Below are 22,188 nucleotides of genomic sequence, written 5' to 3'. Positions count from 1 at the left end.
GTAATCTAACCGAGTTGATTTCATTTTTCTTTCATTTAAAATTTTATATTGTAAAAATAAATATTTTATATTTAAAATAATAATATTATATATTTTTTGAAAATACTATATAAATTATTATTTATTTAAATAATCATTATTTTTAAAAAATTATAAAAAAATCTAAAACTTAATCATATATTACCCTAAAAGCCATAAATAAAATTTATTTTTATTAAAACAAATGTAAAAACTGGAACCCAAAATTAATATAAAAAACTAACAACCAAACGGAATCAAATTATAACAGTTAAAACCCTAAATCAGGAAAAGGAAAGCTTCTTTTTCATTCTCATTTCCTCATTGAACTTGAAGCATAATCAAACACACCAACAAAATTAAAATATACTCTAAAGGAAAAGAATTTTCCTTCCTTCCTCGGATTCTTTTCTCCTCTTCATCAGAGTCATAACCGGTACGTTTTTCCTTTTAATTTTTTTTTCTCTTTTAAATGCTTAAATAAGAATAAAAGAATATTTTAATAACAATCATGATAAGACTAAGGTTCGATTTACCCATCTTTGTTGTTGTTGTTGTTGTTTTTCTTTAATAAAAGTGAGATGTGTAGGATGGATGATAACATGAAATTGTCTACATTTGCGGCATTGACGATCGTTTTTCTTGGGTTTTATGGCATTTTCGGCAGTTTAATGCACTATATGCTTCCTAGAAAGAGAGCAGGTGAAGGAGAGGTTGTAGAAGAAGAGTCTGAAAATAATAATAGCAACATAAAGGACGTCACTGTCTCACCGCCAATCAAGAAGCATCGCATTTCCACCACTGATGCCGCCGATTTGACTGCTGATAACAAAATCGTAACCACAGGGGACAACAGCAGTAACTACAGTAACACTTGCGTGGATGAGCCATCGGTCATGGCTTCCAGGGATGTCAATCACAATGATATAGATGAGGATCTGCACAGCCGACAACTTGCTGTGTATGGCCGCGAGACAATGCGACGCCTTTTTGCCTCTAATATCCTCATCTCGGGGATGCAAGGCCTTGGTGCTGAAATTGGTATCCATTTTTTTGCGTTATTTATTATTATCATTATTATTAATTTAATTAATTTCAAAATAATTATTAATTACTAACCGATTTATAACATTTCGAGTACGGTACTGTTATCTAATTTTAAGAATGAGTTTATTTATAAAAATAGTCACTTTTGTTTGACTCAAGTTACATTTTAGTCATTTATGTTTGAAATGTTACGTTTTAGTCACTTATGTTATTATTTTATTACAAAGTGATCACTCTATCGTTAAATTCCGTTATCTCTCTAACAGTAATCCTATGTGGCAATCTAACTAGATTATAAGTGCCAACTTGAATTTCTAAATGGGATGAAAATAGATTTTTAATTAAAAAATTTAATTAATTAAAAATTTTAAACCTAAACCTTAACTAATCAAATTGACTGTTTCATAAAGATGGATTCAATTGAGAGTTCAGGTATGTCTTCTTTGTATTCCTCTATCTCTTTTATAAAACAAAAGATTAGATTTTTTTTTGTTTAATGAAGACCCTAAATTAAAATTCTTGATATTTTCTTTTACTTTTTGAAATTGTTTGTAAACATTTATTTTATTTTGCGTTAGTAGACATCCCATAAAATGCAACCAGAAACATGTTTTATTCAAGCTAATTTTAAAATTTTCAGAAAATTACTGTTACTTTCACTGTTCTTGTTCCTAATTATTATATTTTTTAGTTCTTTCACAGTTCTTGAATAATTGGTTTCTCAATCAAATTTTTTGGATCTGAATCAACTTGTATGTTCACAATCTCTTTGTGGGTATTCCAAATTATTCTTTCTTATTGCTGATTTCAACTATTTTGATCTTAATAATAGTTTTTCCAATCATATGAAAAAAAACCCATTGAACAAAATAAGACACAAGAAAAATTAAAAAGAAAAGATTAACAGTTTTTTTAGTCAAGGTTTAGGTTTAAAAATTTTAATTAATTAAATTTTTAATTAAAAATTTATTTTCATTTCATTTAGAAATCCAAATTGGTACCTAAAATCTAGTTGGACTGCCACTTAGGATTACCGTTAGAGAGATAACAGAACTTAACGGTAGAATGATCACTTCGTAACAAAATAATAACATAAGTGACTAAAAATTAACATTTTAAAAATAAATTATTAAAATATAACCTAAAACAAATAAAAATGACTATTTTTATAAATTACCCTTAAAAATTTTACTTGACGCAGCACAAATTATTCATATATATATATTTTAATCACCCATCTCATCTTTAATTTAATATTAAGATAATATACGTATAATATATTTTTACTTTCTTCCTTTTGTCCCTCCCCAATTCAAATGTTCTATCAACTCTCCAAAACTAAAATCCAGATCCAAAATCCGGCCAACTCCGGCGTCGGGTCACCGCGCTGGTTGTCAGCGCCGGTGGCCGGCGGAGCCCAAACTTCACTTCCAAATTCGTTTTCTCATGCTCTTTCCGAATTTATCTACCGTTTCTTCAAAATTATCGTCTATTTTCGTAGATATAAAACCAAAGTTGTGGCCTAGCTTTTTCCGATCTCCCTCCCCGATCGTCGGATCAGCTTCCGTTTTCTATATGTTTTTTTATCTATTCTTAAGCTTCAATTTCACCATTGGGATCTGCGAATGGAGCACCAAAGCCTCATCAGGCTTTTCCTCTCTACTATCCAAATTCATGGGTTTGGGGGTTTGTTGCTGTTAACTTTTGGGTTTTGTTTTCAGTGGTTTGGGGTTTTTGGTTCGTGGGTTGAAGATGTGAGCTGCATGTTGAAGACGATAATGGTGAAAGTTTATGGGTGAGATGAAGATGGTGATGAAGGAACAGATAAAGAAAACGGAAAGGAAAGAATAAGAAACGTGAACAAGAATAAAAAAGAAAATAAAGAACTAAAAAGTGTTAAAAATTAAAATATATATATATATCACATCGCACAAGGATCAAAATGTTATAAATGAATAATATTAGTGACTATTTCGTAATAAATTAAAATTTAGTGATCAAAACATAATTTAAACCATTTATTTTTATAGTTTACTCTTGTTATTATTTTGTGTTTTTCTTAGTTTCAAATATCATTTGACTCTGTTGTGTTGATGTTTTGGCATTCTTTAACGATGCCCTTTGTGCTGCTGCATGAATGCGGCGTTATGCTGTGTGTTGTTCTTGTTTAAAGTAAATTTTATCCCTGTTTGTCGAGAATCAATTCAATTCCCTTCGTTAACATTCATATTTTCTTATGCATTAGTTGTGGTGTGTCACACAACAGGAGTGAATTTATATGCAACCATCTACTTATGAATAAAGAGTATATATCTGGTGTTGAATGAACATGTCACAATGTGTGAGGAGTTTATAATCTTCAGTGCAGGACTATACTTAATTTGATTTGAATGTCATGTGAAGCTAATGATTTCCAATTTCATTTTGGCTTTCTGTAGCAAAGAATCTAATACTTGCTGGTGTTAAGTCCGTGACCTTGCATGATGAAGGAGTGGTGGAGATGTGGGATTTGTCCAGTAGTTTTGTTTTCTCTGAGAATGATGTTGGTAAGAATAGAGCACTTGCTTCGCTTCAAAAGTTGCAGGAGCTAAACAATGCTGTCGTCATTTCCACCATAACTACCACTTTGACCAAACAGAAACTTTCTGATTTTCAGGTACTTCAATTTATTCACTCATTTATCTTTTTCTTTGCCCATGTTTAGGTTTTTTGTTTAAATTGTATTTCAAACGTTGAAGGGCTCATTTGAGTTAAAAAATAATAATAAAAGGTTTAATTGATTTTTCTTTTTTGAAACTTCCCGGAGCTTTATTACCCTTTAACCTAATAATTAATAGGTCAAACTAACAAAATAGTCACTTTTGTTTGCCTAAAGTTACATTTTAGTCACTAATGTTACGTATTAGTTACTTACGTTATCATGTTGTAATATTTTATTCACTAAGCCATTAATTGTCGTTAACAGTGTAACAGTAAGCTAACATGACACCTTTTAGTTCTTTTTTATTTTTAGCAATTTAATTTTTTTTCTTTTATGTTGTTTTAACTTTTTTTTTTAATTTTTCATTCTCTTCTACATCTTTTTCTCCCTTCTCCACTTATTTTAACGTAGTTTTCCTATTTTTTTTATTTGTTAAAACTAATTTACAAGCTCACCTCACTCGAAAAATTAAATTGTTTAAAAATATAAAATTATAGGGAGTAATTTTAACAAATAGAAAATATAAAAAAACAATGTTAAAAGAAATGGTGAAGGGAGGAAAATAGAAGAAGCAGAAGAGAATGAAAAAAAGAAAAAAAAAAGGAAAGCTAAAAAAACATAAAAGAAAAAAACTAAATTGCTCAAAACAAAAAAAATGGAGATCGATTGTATAAATTAATCTAAAATTTTTATTTGAAATGATGATTTAACATCTCACGTCAGCTTATTGTTACACAATTAATAACAATTAATGACTCAGTGATTAAATATTATAAAGTAATAATATAAGTGACTAAAACGTAACATTTCAAATATAAACAACTAAAATGTAAAATAAGGTAAACAAAAGGAAAGGTCTTGCGTCATTCTCCTTCGCTTTGAAAACAAGGAAACTTTCACCAGTCGGGCATAAATTTTGTGATCAATTATTTGCGGCTCTTCTTCTGCAATCCAGATAGTTTCACCAAAAATCTCGTATATTGATTACCCTTCTAAGCCTAAACTTATTTAACATCCAACTAATCTCCAATAAACCCTGGGTTTTAGCCTTAGGAACTTGTTGCACCTTATGTGAAACTTCAATATCATCTGTATTCTGTTGTGATGCTACTTTCAACAATAGTGGTGGTAAAAACTATTTTTCGTTTCTTAGGTGAAGCATAGTCAGATATTTCTTGTTGATTATTGGTTAGCATAGAGCCAAGTAGAGGAAAACTCAGAAACTAGCTAAGATTCCTATGAAAGTTGGTTACTAACTAACGACTTTCAGAAATGCTGCTTCCTAGGAAATAGTGTGTGCGTGGGTCTTGAAACATTGAAGCACATCTTGTTCCTCCAGAAACCACTATAACTAACGAGTTTCAGAGACTTAGCAAGTAGTCCGAAATGCTGCTTCATCTTCATACTATTATTTGTCTTCAACTATCATGGTTTTTCTTGAGTTCAACACTGACTTCTCTTGCTAGAATTTGATTCAATTGTAGAAACTCAATCAGTTACATTTACTATATCCAAAAAAAAAAATAAATAAATTCACCCCTGGCATTTACCTGCTCGAACGAAAAAGAGAAAGTGAACGGCATAATTGCAAAGGAAAGAGTAAAAAGAAAAAAAATTATATAGGGCTGGATTTTAGTTTGCGGGTAAAGTAGTAATTTAATATTATAAATATGTTATAAATGAAAAAATTCATTTGGCTCACAAGTTGCTACAATCAAAATTAAAATACTTAAATTCAACTCCTTCAGCTTGAGCTCGATTGAATTATTGAATCAAATTTGAATTTTTTTGAATTTAACTTAAATAGTTTACAAACGTTAATGTTTTGCTTACAACTCTAGTTTGGAAGAATAAGATTTAACCCTTATTTGACTTATTAGTCATGGATTTTTTTCTTACTTTCCATGCCGTGGGTTCAAGTTGTAGAGATTGTTTGCTTGTAAAAGAGAATAAAAATTGTTTGTTTGTAAAAGAAAATTAAAAACTACGATTTCACCACTATTTGTGATCGAGTATTCATAGTTTCCTCTACTTTCTCTCGTCTAGAGGCAGATTTAAGGGGGTTAGCAGGGCCCGGCCCACTAAAATATAAAATTTTTATTAGAGCCCTTAAAATTTTTGAAAAAAATTAAATTAATAAATGTATTTGTACTTTAATCCCTTTAAAATTATAAAAAATTAATTTAATTCTTTAAAAATTATGAAAATATAAACTATAAAAAAATAAAAAATTTATTCGACCCCTAAAAATTTGTTCTCTTTTCACCCCTGCTCTCATCTTATGTTTTTAATTTCTTTATTTTTTCAGCACATATGTCATCTTGTGTTCTGTTGGTTTTTTTTTTCCTAACGGGTGCAGGCTGTTGTATTCACTGATATAAGTCTTGAAAAATCCCTCGAGTATAATGACTATTGCCATAATCATCAGCCTCCAATTTCATTTATTAAGACTGAAGTTAGAGGCCTTTTTGGTACTGTCTTTTGCGACTTTGGTCCTAAGTTTACTGTTTTTGATGTTGATGGAGAGGAACCACACACGGGTATAATTGCATCCATCAGCAATGACAACCCTGCCCTAGTATCATGTGTCGATGATGAAAGGCTTGAGTTTGAGGATGGGGATCTTGTAGTGTTCTCTGAAATTCAGGGTATGAAAGAACTCAATGATGGAAAGCCACGGAAGATTAAAAGTGTGAGGCCATACTCATTTACTCTTGAGGAGGACACCACAAATTTTGGTACATATGTTAAAGGTGGCATTGTCACTCAGGTGAAACAACCCAGGGTGTTGAATTTTAAGCCATTGAGAGCAGCTCTCAAAGACCCTGGTGATTTTCTTCTGAGTGATTTCTCGAAGTTTGACCGCCCTCCTCTCCTGCACATTGCGTTTCAAGCACTGGATAGGTTTATTTGTGAAATTGGCCGCTTTCCTGTTGCTAGATCGGAAGAAGATGCACAGAAGTTTATATCTATTGCTGGTAACATCAATGAATGCCTTGGGGAGGGTGGAGTGGAAGATATCAACCCAAAACTTCTGACGCATTTTGCCTTTGGTGCCAGAGCAGTACTGAATCCCATGGCTGCCATGTTTGGAGGAATTGTCGGACAAGAGGTAGTCAAAGCATGTTCTGGAAAATTTCATCCACTTTTTCAGGTTGGCCGGAACTACTCTCTTCCATATGTTTTTCTCATAGTTACGTATGTATGTTAGATGCTATCTATCTACACATGCATTTAGGGATGCCAATGCTTAGATAGTTAACACCTTCTAATTATGCTATTGGGACTTCATTTCTATTAGTAACAATTCCATGAACTCGTTTGAACTTTTAGGCACTTCTTAACTAAATTAATCTGTCAAACTAAGCAATTTTGTTTTTGTAAGAATTAGGAGACTTTGTTAAATAGGTGATAATTTGTGCAACTTAATTCGTGCTACTTTCACAACTGATATATAATTCTAGTTGCTTTTGAACTTGATTTTTAGCTGAAATTTAACCATAAATCATTTGTTTTCAACAATTCTTCTATTTTGACTCAGTGGAGTCTCTCCCTGTTGAACCTTTGGACCCCATTGATTTTAAACCATTGAATAACCGTTATGATGCACAGATATCAGTATTTGGCTCCAAACTTCAGAAGAATCTGGAGGACGCAAAAGTGTTTATAGTTGGATCTGGGGCCTTAGGCTGTGAGTTCCTGAAAAATGTGGCATTGATGGGTGTTTCATGTGGTAGTCAGGGCAAGCTAACAATCACTGATGATGATGTAATTGAGAAGAGCAACCTTAGCAGGCAGTTTTTGTTCCGTGATTGGAACATCGGGCAAGCTAAATCTACTGTTGCTGCTTCTGCTGCTGTATCTATAAATCCTCAGCTTAAAATTGAAGCTTTGCAAAATCGTGTGGGTCCTGAAACTGAGTTTGTGTTTAATGACGACTTCTGGGAGAACCTAACAGTGGTCATCAATGCATTGGATAATGTCGATGCTAGGTTGTATGTTGATCAGAGGTGCTTGTATTTCCAGAAACCACTTCTTGAGTCAGGAACTCTTGGTGCTAAATGCAACACCCAGATGGTGATTCCTCATCTAACTGAGAACTATGGAGCCTCAAGAGACCCACCCGAGAAACAGGCTCCAATGTGCACGGTGCACTCATTTCCACACAACATTGACCATTGCTTGGCTTGGGCTCGATCTGAGTTTGAGGGCTTCCTTGAGAAAACTCCTGCTGAAGTGAATGCTTATCTTTCCAATCCATCTGAATATGCCACAGCAATGAGAAATGCTGCTGATGCTCAAGCTAAGGATAACTTAGAGCGCATCCTTCAGTGCCTTGAGCAGGAAAAATGTGAGACATTCCAGGATTGTGTTACTTGGGCTCGCCTAAGGTAGTATTAAAATTCTTTGTTTGCATCATTTTCTGGTTGGACCTTTTGATCGATATTATGTTACTTTTGAACTCAGATTTGAAGACTATTTTGTTAGCCGGGTGAAGCAGTTAACATTTACATTTCCTGAAGATGCCACAACCAGTACTGGGGCTCCCTTCTGGTCTGCTCCAAAGCGATTCCCACGTCCTCTTCAATTTTCAACTACTGATCCTAGCCATCTTCAATTTATTATGGCTGCATCTATACTTAGAGCTGAAACATTTGGGATCCCAGTCCCTGACTGGGTCAAAAATACTAAGATGTTGGCCAAGGCAGTTGAGAAGGTAATAGTCCCAGATTTCCAACCGAAGGAAGGAGTCAAAATTGAGACAATTGAGACAGATGAGAGGGCTACTAGTCTTTCCACTGGTTCTGTGGATGATGCAGCCGTTATTAACGAGTTACTCTTCAAGTTAGAGCGTTGTAGGAACAATTTGCCTTCAGGATTCAGGATGAAACCAATTCAATTTGAAAAGGTTTGATTACATCTTCTCTGGTGATAACTTGTAACGATATCCTTTTGTGCTATCCTTATTTATCTCTTGAAACCTTATAATCAACTTTTGATGGAAGTTAATGCTAATGTAATCTCATGAATTCTAGGATGATGATACAAACTATCACATGGATCTTATAGCTGGGCTTGCCAACATGAGGGCAAGGAACTATAGTATTCCCGAGGTGGATAAGCTAAAGGCAAAGTTTATTGCTGGAAGAATCATTCCAGCAATTGCCACTTCAACAGCTATGGCTACTGGCCTTGTTTGCCTTGAACTATACAAGGTTCTTGATGGAGCACATAAAGTGGAGGACTATGTTGGATAAATGGCAGTACAAAGAAGCAAACCAAATGAAGCAAAAAGAGAACAAAAAAAACTCAGCAAAGAATTGTAACTGAAGTCATGTATTTTTCATTCAAATTTTTGAATATATGGGAGTTACAAGTAATGTTTGACAGTTACCTACTAACTTAACTGCCCTTACTTAATACATACTAAAATAATGCAAGTTGATTACAAAAGAAGGCTGGCATACCAGCTATTACATCAATCAATTTTCCTACTGACTTTGCTGTCAAAATACAAAAGAATTGAACAAAGTTCCATAGGAACAAAACATCTAAAATGTGATCTTCCAAGAGAACCAGCTTCATTACTTTACTTCAAAACAGTGTAGCAGCTCAAATTATACAATTTGTTGCTGCTGGTCTTTGATCAATTTTCTGCTACTGGTTCTCTGTTGCAATGCAGGCCACAGCTTCAACACTCCTCCTTGGGCTGTATGCAACAAACACCAATCTTTTCTTTCAAAGCATTAAATCGGTTGGCTCCCAATGGTTTAGTTAAAATGTCAGCTAACTGAATTTTTGAACTACAATGAACTAAGCTAACCTCCCTCGATTGCTCAGCTTCTCTAACAAAATGAAATTTGATTTTGAAGTGTTTAGTCTTACCATGGAAGACTGGATTTTTGGCTATGGCCACAGCTGATTGGTTATCCACTCTAATCTCAGTAGGCTGAGCTTGATTTTCATTCAAATCATCCAAAATCTTCCTAAGCCAAATGGCTTGATTTACTGCTGCTGCAGCTAAGATATACTCAGCCTCTGCTGTGGATTGTGCAACAGTTTGTTGCTTTTTTGAACTCCAGCTGAAAACACTCGAGCCTAAGGTGAAAAAATAACCTGAAGTGCTCCTCATGTCATCAACTGACCCTGCCCAATCGCTATCAGAATAGCCTAAGAGTTTCAGCTCCTTTGCCCTCCAAAACTTTACACCAGCATCGATGGTTCCTTTGACATACCTTAACACTCTTTTTGCTGCCTTCAGATGTGCCACATTACTGCAGTGCATAAACCTTGAAAGTAGACTAATAGCATAGACAATGTCTGGTCTAGTTGCTGTTAAATAAAGCAGACAACCAATTAAGCTTCTATATGCTTTCTCATCTACTCGATCATGCTTACTGGCACTTGACAATTTCTCCCCTAATGCAACTGGTGCAGTGACTGATTTGCATTTCGACATGCAAAATTTTTCAAGCACCTTGGAAGCAAATGTTTGTTGACTTATGAAAATACCATCACTTCCTTGTCTGATTTCTATACCAAGAAAATAGGTCATTAGACCAAGGTCAGTCATCTCAAAGACATGTTGCATCTGCTTCTTAAAGTCTTCTACCAGTTCATCTTTACAGCCAATGACTAGCAGATCATCAACATACAAGGAAACAATTAGCAAAGTTTCCTTCTGATCCTTCTTAACATAGAGTGTAGGCTCACTGACACTCTTTGTGAACCCGAGCCTTGCTAGGTAGCCATCAATCCTCTCATACCAGGCTCTTGGAGCCTGTTTTAGGCCATATAAGGCCTTTTTCAACTTGTAAACCTTCTGTTCTTCACCAGGGACCTCAAAACCCTCAGGTTGCTCAATGAATATTTCTTCATTAAGAAAGCCATTTAGAAAGGCTGACTTAACATCTAAATGGTGCACCTTCCAGTGCTTTTGAGCTGCCAAAACAAGCAGCAGTCTGATAGTGTCCAACCTTGCAACAGGTGCAAAAGTCTCAGAAAAATCAACCCCTTGCTGCTGACTATAACCTTTTACAACCAATCTGGCCTTGTGTCTGTTCAAAGTACCATCAGCATTGTTTTTAGTCCTGAAGACCCATTTGACACCAATGATTCTTCTATTTTCAGGTCTATCCACAAGCTCCCATGTATCATTTTTCTGAATCATTTTAAATTCAGTTTCCATAGCATCCTGCCAGCACTTTTCTTTTGCAGCTTCTTCAAAACATGAAGGCTCTACTATGGTTACTGCACATCTCTCATAGATGTCTGTTAATGTCCTGGTGCCTCGAACAGGTTCATCATCATAGCCATTTTCAGTTACTTCTTCATTTTCAGCTTGCTGCAGATCAACATCAATCTGTTCTCCCTCGGGCAAATTTGCTTCAATTCCATCCCATTTCCAGCTACTTGCTTCACTGAATTTCACATCTCTGCTCACTACAACCTTCTTGGTCAGTGGATCAAAGACTCTGTATCCTTTCTTCACATTGCTGTAGCCAACAAACACCCCTGGCATGGACCTCCTGTCCAACTTGGTTCTTCTCTCCTCAGGTACCAACACATAACATAGACAACCAAATACCTTCAAATGTGAGACAGATGGTTTTTGTCCAAACCAGGCTTCAAAGGGTGTTTTACCCTTGACTGCATTAGTTGGCAGCCTATTCAACAAGTAAACAGCTGTATTCACAGCTTCAGCCCAAAAAGCATTAGGCATTTTAGCCTCAAATAACAAACACCTAGCCATATCAAGGACTGTTCTGTTTTTCCTTTCACAGACACCATTTTGTTGTGGTGTGTACACAGTAGTCAATTGGTGTTGAATTCCAGCATCATCACACAATTTTTGAAACTTCTGAGATACATACTCAGAACCATTGTCAGACCTCAAACATTTCAATTTGCAATTTGCTTGGTTTTCAACCAAGGCTTTAAATTTGCAGAAAGAACCATAAACATCTGACTTATGCTTTAAAAAATTCACCCAACAGAACCTTGAATAATCATCAATAAAAAGTACAAAGTACCTGCTGTCATTTAAGGAGGTGGTCTTCATTGGTCCACAAATGTCTGTATGAACCAGCTGAAGCTTCCCATAAGCTCTCCATGCTTTGTTGACAGGAAATGGTAACCTGGTCTGTTTTCCTAACTGACAGACTTCACACACAGCATCCCTTGGCTCAATTTTAGACATGTCACTGACCAAATCCATCTTTTACATCATATTCAGAGAATTGTAGTTCACATGTCCCATCCTCCTGTGCCACAAATCAGTCTCATCAGACTGAGATGCATATGCTTTAGCCTGAAGCTGATTCACATCTACAATGAAAGTCCTATCTTGCATAGCCACTGTGGTTAACACTTCACCAGCAGCATTTTTGATCAAACAGTTCTTGCCTTCAAAAATCAGAGAATAGCCTTTCTCCAATAGCTGGCCAACACTTAGCAAGTTTTGGTCAATATCAGGTACATAGAGAACCTCTGAAATGGTTTTAATACCTGACTTGGTGCTTATCAAAGCCTTGCCTTTCCCTTTTGCCTCCAGTAGCTCACCATTGCCAATTCTGACTTTGGACTTGAAGGTGGTGTCAAGCTCCTTGAATATACTCTTCTCAGAAGCCATATGGTGGGTGCATCCACTGTCAATCAGCCAAATTTTGTTAACCTTGCTCGAGCTTGCAAAGCATGATGCTGAAAAAACATGCTCTTCTGGTGTTTCAACCTCTTCTGCAGCTTGAGCTTGGTTTTGAAATTGTGGTTGTATTTTTGACTTGCTCTTACAGACCTTTTCAATGTGGCCAAATTGCTTGCAGGCTCTGCATTGAATGTCTGATCTGTACCAGCAGTATTTCTCAAGATGAGTAGTCTTCTTGCAATGGACACAGGGTGGGAACTTCCTTTTGACAGGTTCTTTCTTCTTTTTCTCAGTCCAAGGCTTCTTGCCTTTGGCATTTAAGTTTGCACTTGAGCTTTCTCTGCCTCTAGCCTGAAAAGCTCCTTCATAGTGGTCCTCCTGCCTATTTGCCCTTCTCTGCTCTTGAGCATAAAGAGCATTTATAAGCTCTGTCAAAGGGATTGTTGACAAGTCCCTTGAGTCTTCCAGAGAAGAAATTTTTGCCTCATACTTCTCTGGCAAGGTTGTTATGACCTTCTCAACCACTCTTTGGTCACTGAATTCTTCCCCAAGCAGCCTTATGTTGTTGACAGTAGCCATGATTCTGTCAGCATACTGCTTGATGGTTTCTGAGTCCTTCATTTTGAGATTTTCAAAATCTCTTCTCATGTTGATCAGCTGCTGTTGCCTGGTCTTGTCAGACCCCTGAAACTCCTCCTTGAGTTTGTCCCAGGCCTGCTTTGGAGTGTCACAAGCCATTATTCTTGTGAAAATAACATCAGAAACTCCACTTTGAAGGCACGACATAGCCTTATACTTCTTGGCACAGTCTTCATTGTGCTGCCTGATCTGGGCTATGGTCGGGTTGGCTCTTAGTGGTGGTGGCTCAGTGTCATTGAGAACAACATTCCACAGGTCATGTGCCTGCAAATATGTTCTCATTTTTACTGCCCAGATGTTGTAATTTTCTCCAGCAAAGACAGGTGGAGGAGGTGGTGTAAAACTCATTTTCAGCAACCAAAAACAACCTTTGCTTCTTTTGTTTCAAGTATAGCTTGCTTAATGACAGTGTACAACCAAGGCCCTCAAAGACTGAAAGCTCTGGGTACCATTTGTTGGATAAATGGCAGTACAAAGAAGCAAACCAAATGAAGCAAAAAGAGAACAAAAAAAAACTCAGCAAAGAATTGTAACTGAAGTCATGTATTTTTCATTCAAATTTTTGAATATATGGGAGTTACAAGTAATGTTTGACAGTTACCTACTAACTTAACTGCCCTTACTTAATACATACCAAAATAATGCAAGTTGATTACAAAAGAAGGCTGGCATACCAGCTATTACATCAGTCAATTTTCCTACTGACTTTGCTGTCAAAATACAAAAGAATTGAACAAAGTTCCATAGGAACAAAACATCTAAAATGTGATCTTCCAAGAGAACCAGCTTCATTACTTTACTTCAAAACAGTGTAGCAGCTCAAATTATACAATTTGTTGCTGCTGGTCTTTGATCAATTTTCTGCTACTGGTTCTCTATTGCAATGCAGGCCACAGCTTCAACAGACTATCGCAATACATTTGCAAACTTAGCACTGCCTTTGTTCTCTATGGCTGAGCCAGTCCCGCCCAAGATCATGAAGCACCGTGACATGAGCTGGACTGTGTGGGACAGATGGATCTTGAGAGGTAATCCCACAGTGAGGGAACTCATCCAGTGGCTCAAAGATAAGGGCTTGAATGCTTACAGCATATCTTATGGAAGTTGCCTGCTCTTCAACAACGTGTTTCCGAGACATAAAGAGCGATTGGATAAGAAGGTGGTAGATGTGGCTCGGGAAATAGCCAAGGAAGACTTGCCTCCCTACCGATCCCACTTGGATGTGGTAGTGGCATGTGAGGATGATGAAGACAACGATATCAACATTCCTCAGATCTCCATATACTATCGTTGAGGTGTTTTATTCAATCCACCTGATAAACGAGGCTGTGATTTTAGGATGACATTGGCATTCTTCTATTCTGGTGTTATAGCAATGAGCATACAAAAATGGAACATAACTATATTAACTTCATTGATGAGCATGTGCATGTGGTTAATTTTGTATTGTTATCCTCTTTCACTTTGTCTCCAAACCATGTGAAATGGTGAAACTTTTCAGAGTCCTCCACTTTGGGATGTTGCTTTTCTCATCTCAACCTTTTTAACTTTTGGTAACAATTCATTCTGTCCTTCCAAACACGCTTGTCAGTCTGTTCAGGAATTATGGCACTTGGCTGCCTTATCTATGGTCCCAATCTCCACATGTTGGGATCCATCTCCTTTTAATTTATTACTTTCTCTTTTCATATCTTAATTAAAATCGATGGCAAAGAGGTGTTAAGCTTATTAATACAAGTTTTACTAGCATTTCATTTGATGGTGAAGGGACAAATGTCCATGTTTCATTCATGAGTTTAATGGCTGAAACAAGTTGGTAAGTAAAAACCAAGCTTTAGCTGTTAAGCTGCTGAAGTGAAATTTAAGGCATCAGAAAAATCACCTTCTTTCTGTACAAAGAGAAAGAGAGGTAAGAATACTGAAAAAAGCTTAAAATTGCTTCCATTTCTGCTTTTTGTTAACAATTTTTAGGCTTTATTCTCGATTTGACCTTTAAATTATATCAATTTTCTCATATTATACTTAAACTATTGTTCCTTTATACTTGAAATTAACATGTTAAAAATCATTGTCAACCAATCAAAACACATCATATGGCAAATGTTAGACTACTGATGTCCCCGATGATTTGTCAAAAAATTTGAAAAAACTATAAAAGAAAATATTTAAAATGTAAAAGAAAAATTAAAATTATTTAAAATTTGTAAAAAAATAAATATATATTAGAAACTCTTAAAAGAATTACAACAATTAAATCAAAGTTAAAAATACAAAGTTATTTAACTAAATTTTCTTTAACTAAAAATTTCAATATAATTAGTTAATTCTAAATTCCATTTTTTTTCGCCATTGATGATAGCTTGCAATGACCTTCGACCACATTAACAACCTCCTCTTTCTAGTTTCAAATTCCGTCGTTGCCTATTCATAGTTAAAATCCAGCCTCAACACCGTCATCTCTTCCAAGCCCTTCGTCAGATCTAGCTTGATGATCTAATGGTGGGTTTTAATATGGATTTTAGATGTGGGACTGGATTGTATCAATATTTCATCTATTTTATGAACAATCCAGCTTGTATGGATTTCATCCAATCCCAGTAGACAATTACAGGTAGAAATCAGATACATATTTCTATTTCTTCAAAAAAATTATTTCTAAAAATCTTTCACTCGGGTCGAGAGAAATGCTTGAGTGAGGGAGTATAGGTTGAGAAAAAAATATGAGAAATGATTGAGAGTTTGAGACAAAATATGAGAAATTATACATTTTTAAAATATGCCTTTTTACAGTTTCTATAGTTTTGACAACTTAATTTTATTTTTAATTATTTTTATAAATTTTTAATATTTATTTTATAATTTTTTATATTTTTTAAATATTCTTTTACTAAATTTTAAATATTTTTAAACAATTTTTTATTCAATCAACATCAATATTGATTAGTCAACTAGTCTAATGCTGATCAACAGATACACCCACAATCAACAACCACATTAGGGTCAACATTTGCCACTCGACATGTTTTGATTGGTTGATGAGTTTTTTTTTAACACGTCATGATAGTTTAGAGGTGATTAATGTCCTTCAATATAGACATTTAGTATTTTTTTTCTTAAAATTATTGAGAAGGATAAATCAGATTATATAGAATATGTACAATGAAATATTAGATATGTTCCAAAAAAAATGAACCGGCTGCATAATCAAGATGACTTTTAACAGGACATTTAAAGTGCAAGTATTTGAAGATGCAATCGAAAACAAGATTACGTAGATAAAATTAATGGTGTTTTAGCTCATGGTGGCTTAACTTAATGTATTTGTATTGTGTGTTTTTTTTTTTTAATTTAAGGGTCAAAATATGTAAGTAAACAATAAATGGATAAAAAAAATTGAAGTATCATCCTTCTAAAGCTGCTTAATTAATAAACCAAACCCATACTCTCTCAACTACCATAACTAATAAACCAACTGGCCATCTCTCTTGTCTGCCTCCCCCATTACCAAAGCAAAGCCAAACCAGAAAGAGTGAAAAAAACCCACTCTCCCAAACCCTCCATAAACAAAACAAAACAAAACAAAGCAACTTCATTTGTTTGACTGTTTGTTGCTCTCATGCTATTTTCTACATTGAGCTTTTGAAAAGCAAAAAAGAAAATCTCATCTTTCAACCTCTATTCAAATGTGGCTGCCGTGGGGCAACAAGAAAATGCCATTGCGGATTCATGATACTTCATCTCCTTTCTCTTGCTCTTCTTTCAAAGATATCCAACACCTTTGCACACAGGATTCTTCCGCCTCCTCCAAAAGAAACGCCAATGTCTTCCACCGCGTGCGAATCGTCAACTCCCTCCTCCGTTCGTGGGGCCCCGCCCGCACCGGGAAAATCACGGATTCGGTTTCGGATCCTTCCATTTCCATCCCGGGCGCCGAGAAGCGGGTTGTGGTCTATTTCACGAGCCTTCGGGTGGTTCGGTCGACATTCGAGGATTGCAAGACCGTGCGGTCGATCCTCCATGGATTCCGAGTCTCGATCGACGAGAGGAACCTGTCGATGGACTCCAGGTTCTTAAACGAATTGCGTGGGATCCTGGGCCAAAGCAACTTGACTTTGCCGCGGGTTTTCATTGGCGGCAGATACATGGGAGGGGCAGAGGAGATCAAACAGCTCCACGAGATCGGCGAGCTCAAGAAGATCGTCGAAAGACTGCCCGCAGCTGAACCTGGCACTTGTGTCGTCTGCAGCGGTTACAGATTCCTCTTGTGCAACGAATGTAACGGTAGCCGTAAATTGTACACTCAAAAATCTGGGTTCAAGACTTGTACGGCCTGTAATGAAAATGGTCTAATCAGGTGCCCTTCTTGCTCTTGTGCACAGCTATAATTTCTTTTTCTTTTTTTTTTTGTTAACATAAAAGCAAAAATTTTGAGTTAGTTAATGTAGTTATTATTATTATTATTATTTGTATTTGTCCAAAGTCCAAACAATGGATTCATTGCTTAAGATTGTAAGAGCTGAGAGCTGACCTTTTTTTCCTGTAATTTTTCTTTTAAATTTTGTAGCTTTAAAAAGTAAGGAACGTAAGAATAGTAGGATTGTAATTGTATTTACAGTTAATGAGTTGAGTTTTTTTTTCCTTATGATGATGAACATGTAATTGGTTGAGGTTATTTGGTGTCGTGATTGATGGATATAGTTTGTTTACTAAAATTGTAAGTTTCTGCTTTAAAACTTTTGTTTACCACTGATTTCTACTTGGTTTATGAAGATTACATTTTGTCAACTGAACATGCAACAATAATTCCGATGTTGATCCTGGTATGAGAAACGGAACTTTGGATGTTAGAAACCATACAAATGTAGTCATCAACAGTCATTTTACAAGAAAATGTTTTGCGGGAAGTCCTCATCAATTCATTACATCATCTTCTGTCAATATTTCACTTAAAAATTAAAAAAAATAATCACTAAAATATTCAAAAATTTACATTTTAACTATTCAACTTTAAAATTTTATAAAAATAACAGTTAACTTATTCAAAATAATTTATTTAAAATCATTCCACTCTTAAATCTTTAATATACTACTAATGTCACCAGTAAATAACTTCTTATCATATATATATTAGCCGCATACTTTTTCAAGTGATATTTAAAAAATGTTTTGATTGTTTTTTTTTTATCATTTAATGAATTAATCTAACCTAGTTTGAGGTCTTTTTATGAAAATTCTTAAATCTAATTTAGTACTTTTAGGGAAAATAGGTTTAGTTTAATTCATTAAAAGATAAAAAAAAAAGCATCCAAAACACTTTTTTTTAAGTGACGTGTATAAAGTGTACAATAATGAGGAAATATGGAGAAGGATGTGGTGGTGTTGATGAAAGTCGGTTCATTAAATTGAGGCAAAAAGCTTAAAATTACAAAGACTGGAAGTGGAGAAAATATGAAAGGTTGAGTGTTGAGTGTTGAGTGTTGAGGTAAGTTGATAGAGTGTAGGCAAGTATCTTGGAGAGCCGATCCCCTCTTCATCGTATTGGGGACTATTTATAGGTAAGGTCCTACGTAGGATGACTTTCACGTGTTAGATCTGTAATCAAGTCATAATTGCAGGAGGCATAGGGCAAATGTCTTTGATGGGACAATGATGTCTATGACGGGCCATATGTTGTCATTCGTTTTAATTTGGGGTACAGGAGCAGTCAAGCTCTCATGGGGTTTGGTGACTAAAATGATCATGTTCTTAACAAAAATTCTGGTGCCTAGAGGAATAGATGGTTAGTTTCTTCGAATGGATGGTTAGTTTGCTCGAATGGCTACCTTCTGTCTACTCAAATGGGGGCATATCTTGTCATTCGTTGTGATTCAGGGTATGAAATAGTTAAGCCCACATTTGATGATAAAAAGGATCACGTTCTTAACAGAAAGTCAGGTGCCTAGAGGAACAGATGGTTAGTTTCCTCGAACGGTTACCTTTTGCCTACTTGGATGGCTAAGACGAGGGGTGAAGCTTCTAGCGACCTTCCAACCTGTAGCAGGTGGAGTACATCCCTCAGGTGGCCTTTCGATCTGCCACATGTTCCCACTCATGGGGGAGGTATAACAATGATAAACAGTGATTTTACAACTACATTAGCTGTCCGTTAAAGATTTAACAACCTAGTGAACAAAATGTAAACTTTCGAATAGTTCAGTGATCATTTTATAATTTTTTAAAGTTGAGTGACCAAAATGTAAAGTTACTAATAATTCAGTGACTTTAGATATAGTTAATTACCCTACTAAATTATTAACAAATTACGAGAGGAAAGTTCAAAACAAAAACAAAATTTAGAGTTTCCTTCTTATCAATTGTGGTGCATTAATTGAATGAATTACAGGTAAGTTTCCTACCCTGTCTCTTATAAAAAGAAATGGTGCCATTAAAGTATGTGATGAAGAAAAACATAACATAAATGAAGTAGAGGCCAGAATTGTAGCCAAATGAGGGTTAGCAGATGCGTATGTAACTCCTCCTCAACGTTGCTTAACCACGTAACAGGCGAGGGAAGTCAAAATTTTCAGAAAACTTGGAAACGTGGATAATACACGAAGGGGGTAGGTAATTTTTTTATTCAATTCTTCTACTTCTTATTATTATTCATAATTCCGAAAAAATATATGCGTTAAAAATTATTTGGTGCTTTGTTGATACATGGTGTCAACAGAAATGAAACAGAAGGTGGTCGGTATTCTTGTGAAGAAGTGAGGAAGAAAAAGATAATCCAGTCGTGTTTGGAATGCCCCTTCCCATAGAGTCTTTAAAATTTAATTAGATAAAGAGATTAATCGGATCGAATTTCGAGTCGAATTATTTTTATTATAATTATATATAACATATTTATTAATGTTTAATCATTTCTTCATAATCGGAAAAAAAATCATAGGATATAAATAGCAAGATTATAGAACAAGAATTAAAGCTAGTATACAATATATTTTAAGATGGAAGTGATCATTATTTGAAAGAAACTTTGATTTGGATTTGTGTGAGATAATACTAATAATAATTCACCATCATTCATTAATCACTATATCTGGGATGGGTTTGCATGGTTTCAAACACGTCAATGTCACATCATAATTGATAATTTCTTTGAAAGAAATTTTGATGTAAAAAGATAAACTAATCCCATTATTTCAATTATTATATAAAAGTTGGTCTAATTTTGCTTTCGGTCCCTTTACTTTTTACACATTTAAAAATTGGTCACTATACTTTTAATCTTATAAATTTAGTCCCTCTACTCTTTTGACATAATAATTGAAGTTCAATTGATAACACCATCAAAATAATTTGAGATTATATGAATATGTGTAGATGCACAAAGAAGTAAATAAAAATGTTTGAGTTCGGGATGATAAGATATTTGATTTTGAAACTAAGGTGTAAGATTATTTAATATTGTTTTAGAGAAGCAAAGTAAGTTGAAATTATTATTTTCACCAAACAATAAATATTATTTTGAGAGTATTTAAATTTTTTATATAAAATCTTAAAAATATACATATATATAATTTGAACATAAGACACTACTATCTTCGTTATCTCAATTTTATCATTTCTACTAATATTATATTTTATTTTTATATCAATTTTTTTATAAATTTTATTACATTGTGAGCGTTTCATAATTTAATTATGATGATATTGCTTTTTTGCACACCTATAAATTTCGTTTTTACCATAAATGGAAAAATTTTGGGTTAGTTAAATAGCTTTCTTTTTTCGCCCAAGCAATGGAGTTGTTGCTTAAGATTGCAAGAGATGACCTTTTTTTTGTAATTTTTCTTTTAAATTTTGTAGCTTTATTATAGTGAACATAATGGAGAATAGTAGGATTGTAATTGTATATTTGCACTTTTCTGTCGTATTTGGTGTTGATAGTGTTTATGGATATAGCTTGTTCACTAAACTTGTAAGTTCCTACTTTAAAACTTTCGTTTACAACTAATTTCGACCATTGGTGTATGGATTTTTGTTGTCAGTCGGCAGATTCTTGTCATTCCATTGCCTGAACTGAACACCCAACAACCTTTCCCATGTTGTTGACTCTGGTAAAAAAAAAAAACCAAATTTTGGATGCTTGACAGTGAAGAGATGAAAACTGGTCTTTTTTTTCTCAAAGCATGGCAAGGTGGTTTCGGATTTAATTGCTTTTTTGCTTATGGAAGTGAAATAAAATGGTGGTTTTTTTATGCAGGTTAACATCAACTCTGCATTAAAACATCGGCCAACATCGGCCATTAGGTAAAAAGAATAACATAAACGACACCAAGTAGAGGCCAGAATTGCAGCCAAATGTGGGTTAGAAGATGCGTAGGTAACTCATCTTCAACGCTGTTTGACCATGTAACACCCCATGGCCATGGAAGTGGAAATTTTCGGAAAACTTGTAGGAACCCATAACATAAGACAATCCATTTTTTATCTTCAATCATGAAACATTGATAACTGCAAATTATTGCTTCCATATGGTAGGTAGGCAATTATCCTGTTACCTAAAGAAATTTCTAAACATAAATCGTGGAAAATTATTTGATGTTTCTTAATGTTTGATCATTTCTTCATAATCCAAAATAAAAATCCATACGGTATACCTGGCATGATTAAAAAACTAGAGTCAAAGTTACCATATACTTGACAGGAAAGAGCCAAGGCTTTGGACCCTTTATTCAGTTCAATATTAGGAATATTTTTAAAATGTATATATAGTATTTTAATAGTATCAAATAAAAAGTTAATTGGAAATTATATTAATTGGTTATTAACAAATAGTCATAATTATTTACTATTTGTAGCTATTATTCCCCTTTTAAGGGTAGGTTCTTACGCGTTATTCACCCGTCCGCCATTAAAAACACCACTTCCCGTCCAACTTGCATGTGTTAAGCATGCCGCCAGCGTTCATCCTGAGCCAGGATCGAACTTTCCATGAGATTCATAGTTGCATTACTTATAGCTTCTTTGTTCGTAGACAAAGTTGGTTTGGAATTTTTTTTCATTCCAAGGTATAACTTGTATTCATATGCTTCATATTCGCTTAGAGTTCACTCCCAAAAATATGGCCATCCCTACCCCTCGTGTCAATGCCACG

General features: G+C 34.8%; 2 protein-coding genes across 3 annotated transcripts; both read left to right on the top strand.

The window, feature by feature from the left end:
• Positions 1-285: 285 nt before the first annotated feature.
• On the top strand, positions 286-14,463 carry LOC107893581 (ubiquitin-activating enzyme E1 1). Of its 2 annotated transcripts, none has more exons than XM_016818615.2 (7): positions 286-454; positions 686-1,059; positions 3,504-3,721; positions 6,126-6,920; positions 7,379-8,157; positions 8,234-8,675; positions 8,803-9,456. In XM_016818615.2, exons 2-7 carry the CDS (start codon positions 690-692, stop codon positions 9,022-9,024), a joined length of 2,826 nt encoding a protein of 941 aa, XP_016674104.2. In that variant the 5' UTR covers positions 286-454; positions 686-689; the 3' UTR covers positions 9,025-9,456. The 2 variants fall into 2 exon arrangements, with proteins under 2 accessions (XP_016674104.2, XP_016674112.2); XM_016818623.2 differs by lacking the exon at positions 286-454 and adding an exon at positions 13,939-14,463 and having other exon boundaries at positions 536-1,059; positions 8,803-9,015.
• A 2,033-nt stretch (positions 14,464-16,496) lies between these two features.
• LOC107893572 (uncharacterized protein At5g39865) lies at positions 16,497-17,721 on the top strand. Its single transcript, XM_016818608.2, has one exon. It carries the CDS (start codon positions 16,733-16,735, stop codon positions 17,432-17,434), a length of 702 nt encoding a protein of 233 aa, XP_016674097.1. The 5' UTR covers positions 16,497-16,732; the 3' UTR covers positions 17,435-17,721.
• The last annotated feature ends 4,467 nt before the right edge of the window (positions 17,722-22,188 follow it).

This window comes from Gossypium hirsutum, chromosome A08 (assembly GCF_007990345.1).
Source record: "Gossypium hirsutum isolate 1008001.06 chromosome A08, Gossypium_hirsutum_v2.1, whole genome shotgun sequence".
Taxonomy (NCBI): domain Eukaryota; kingdom Viridiplantae; phylum Streptophyta; class Magnoliopsida; order Malvales; family Malvaceae; genus Gossypium; species Gossypium hirsutum.
Note: the sequence above shows the minus strand (reverse complement) of the source record. Positions and strands in the feature narration are given on the sequence as shown.

What these genes read in the sequence shown, in the direction of transcription:
- LOC107893581 (XM_016818623.2), top strand. Translation starts at nt 600, where the DNA reads ATGTGTAGGATGGATGATAACATGAAATTGTCTACATTTGCGGCATTG. An exon ending in GTTACTTGGGCTCGCCTAAG is followed by an intron (nt 8,158 to 8,233) that starts GTAGTATTAAAA and finishes TTTTGAACTCAG; the next exon opens with ATTTGAAGACTATTTTGTTA. An exon ending in CACATAAAGTGGAGGACTAT is followed by an intron (nt 9,016 to 13,938) that starts GTTGGATAAATG and finishes ATTGCAATGCAG; the next exon opens with GCCACAGCTTCAACAGACTA.
- LOC107893572 (XM_016818608.2), top strand. Translation starts at nt 16,733, where the DNA reads ATGTGGCTGCCGTGGGGCAACAAGAAAATGCCATTGCGGATTCATGAT.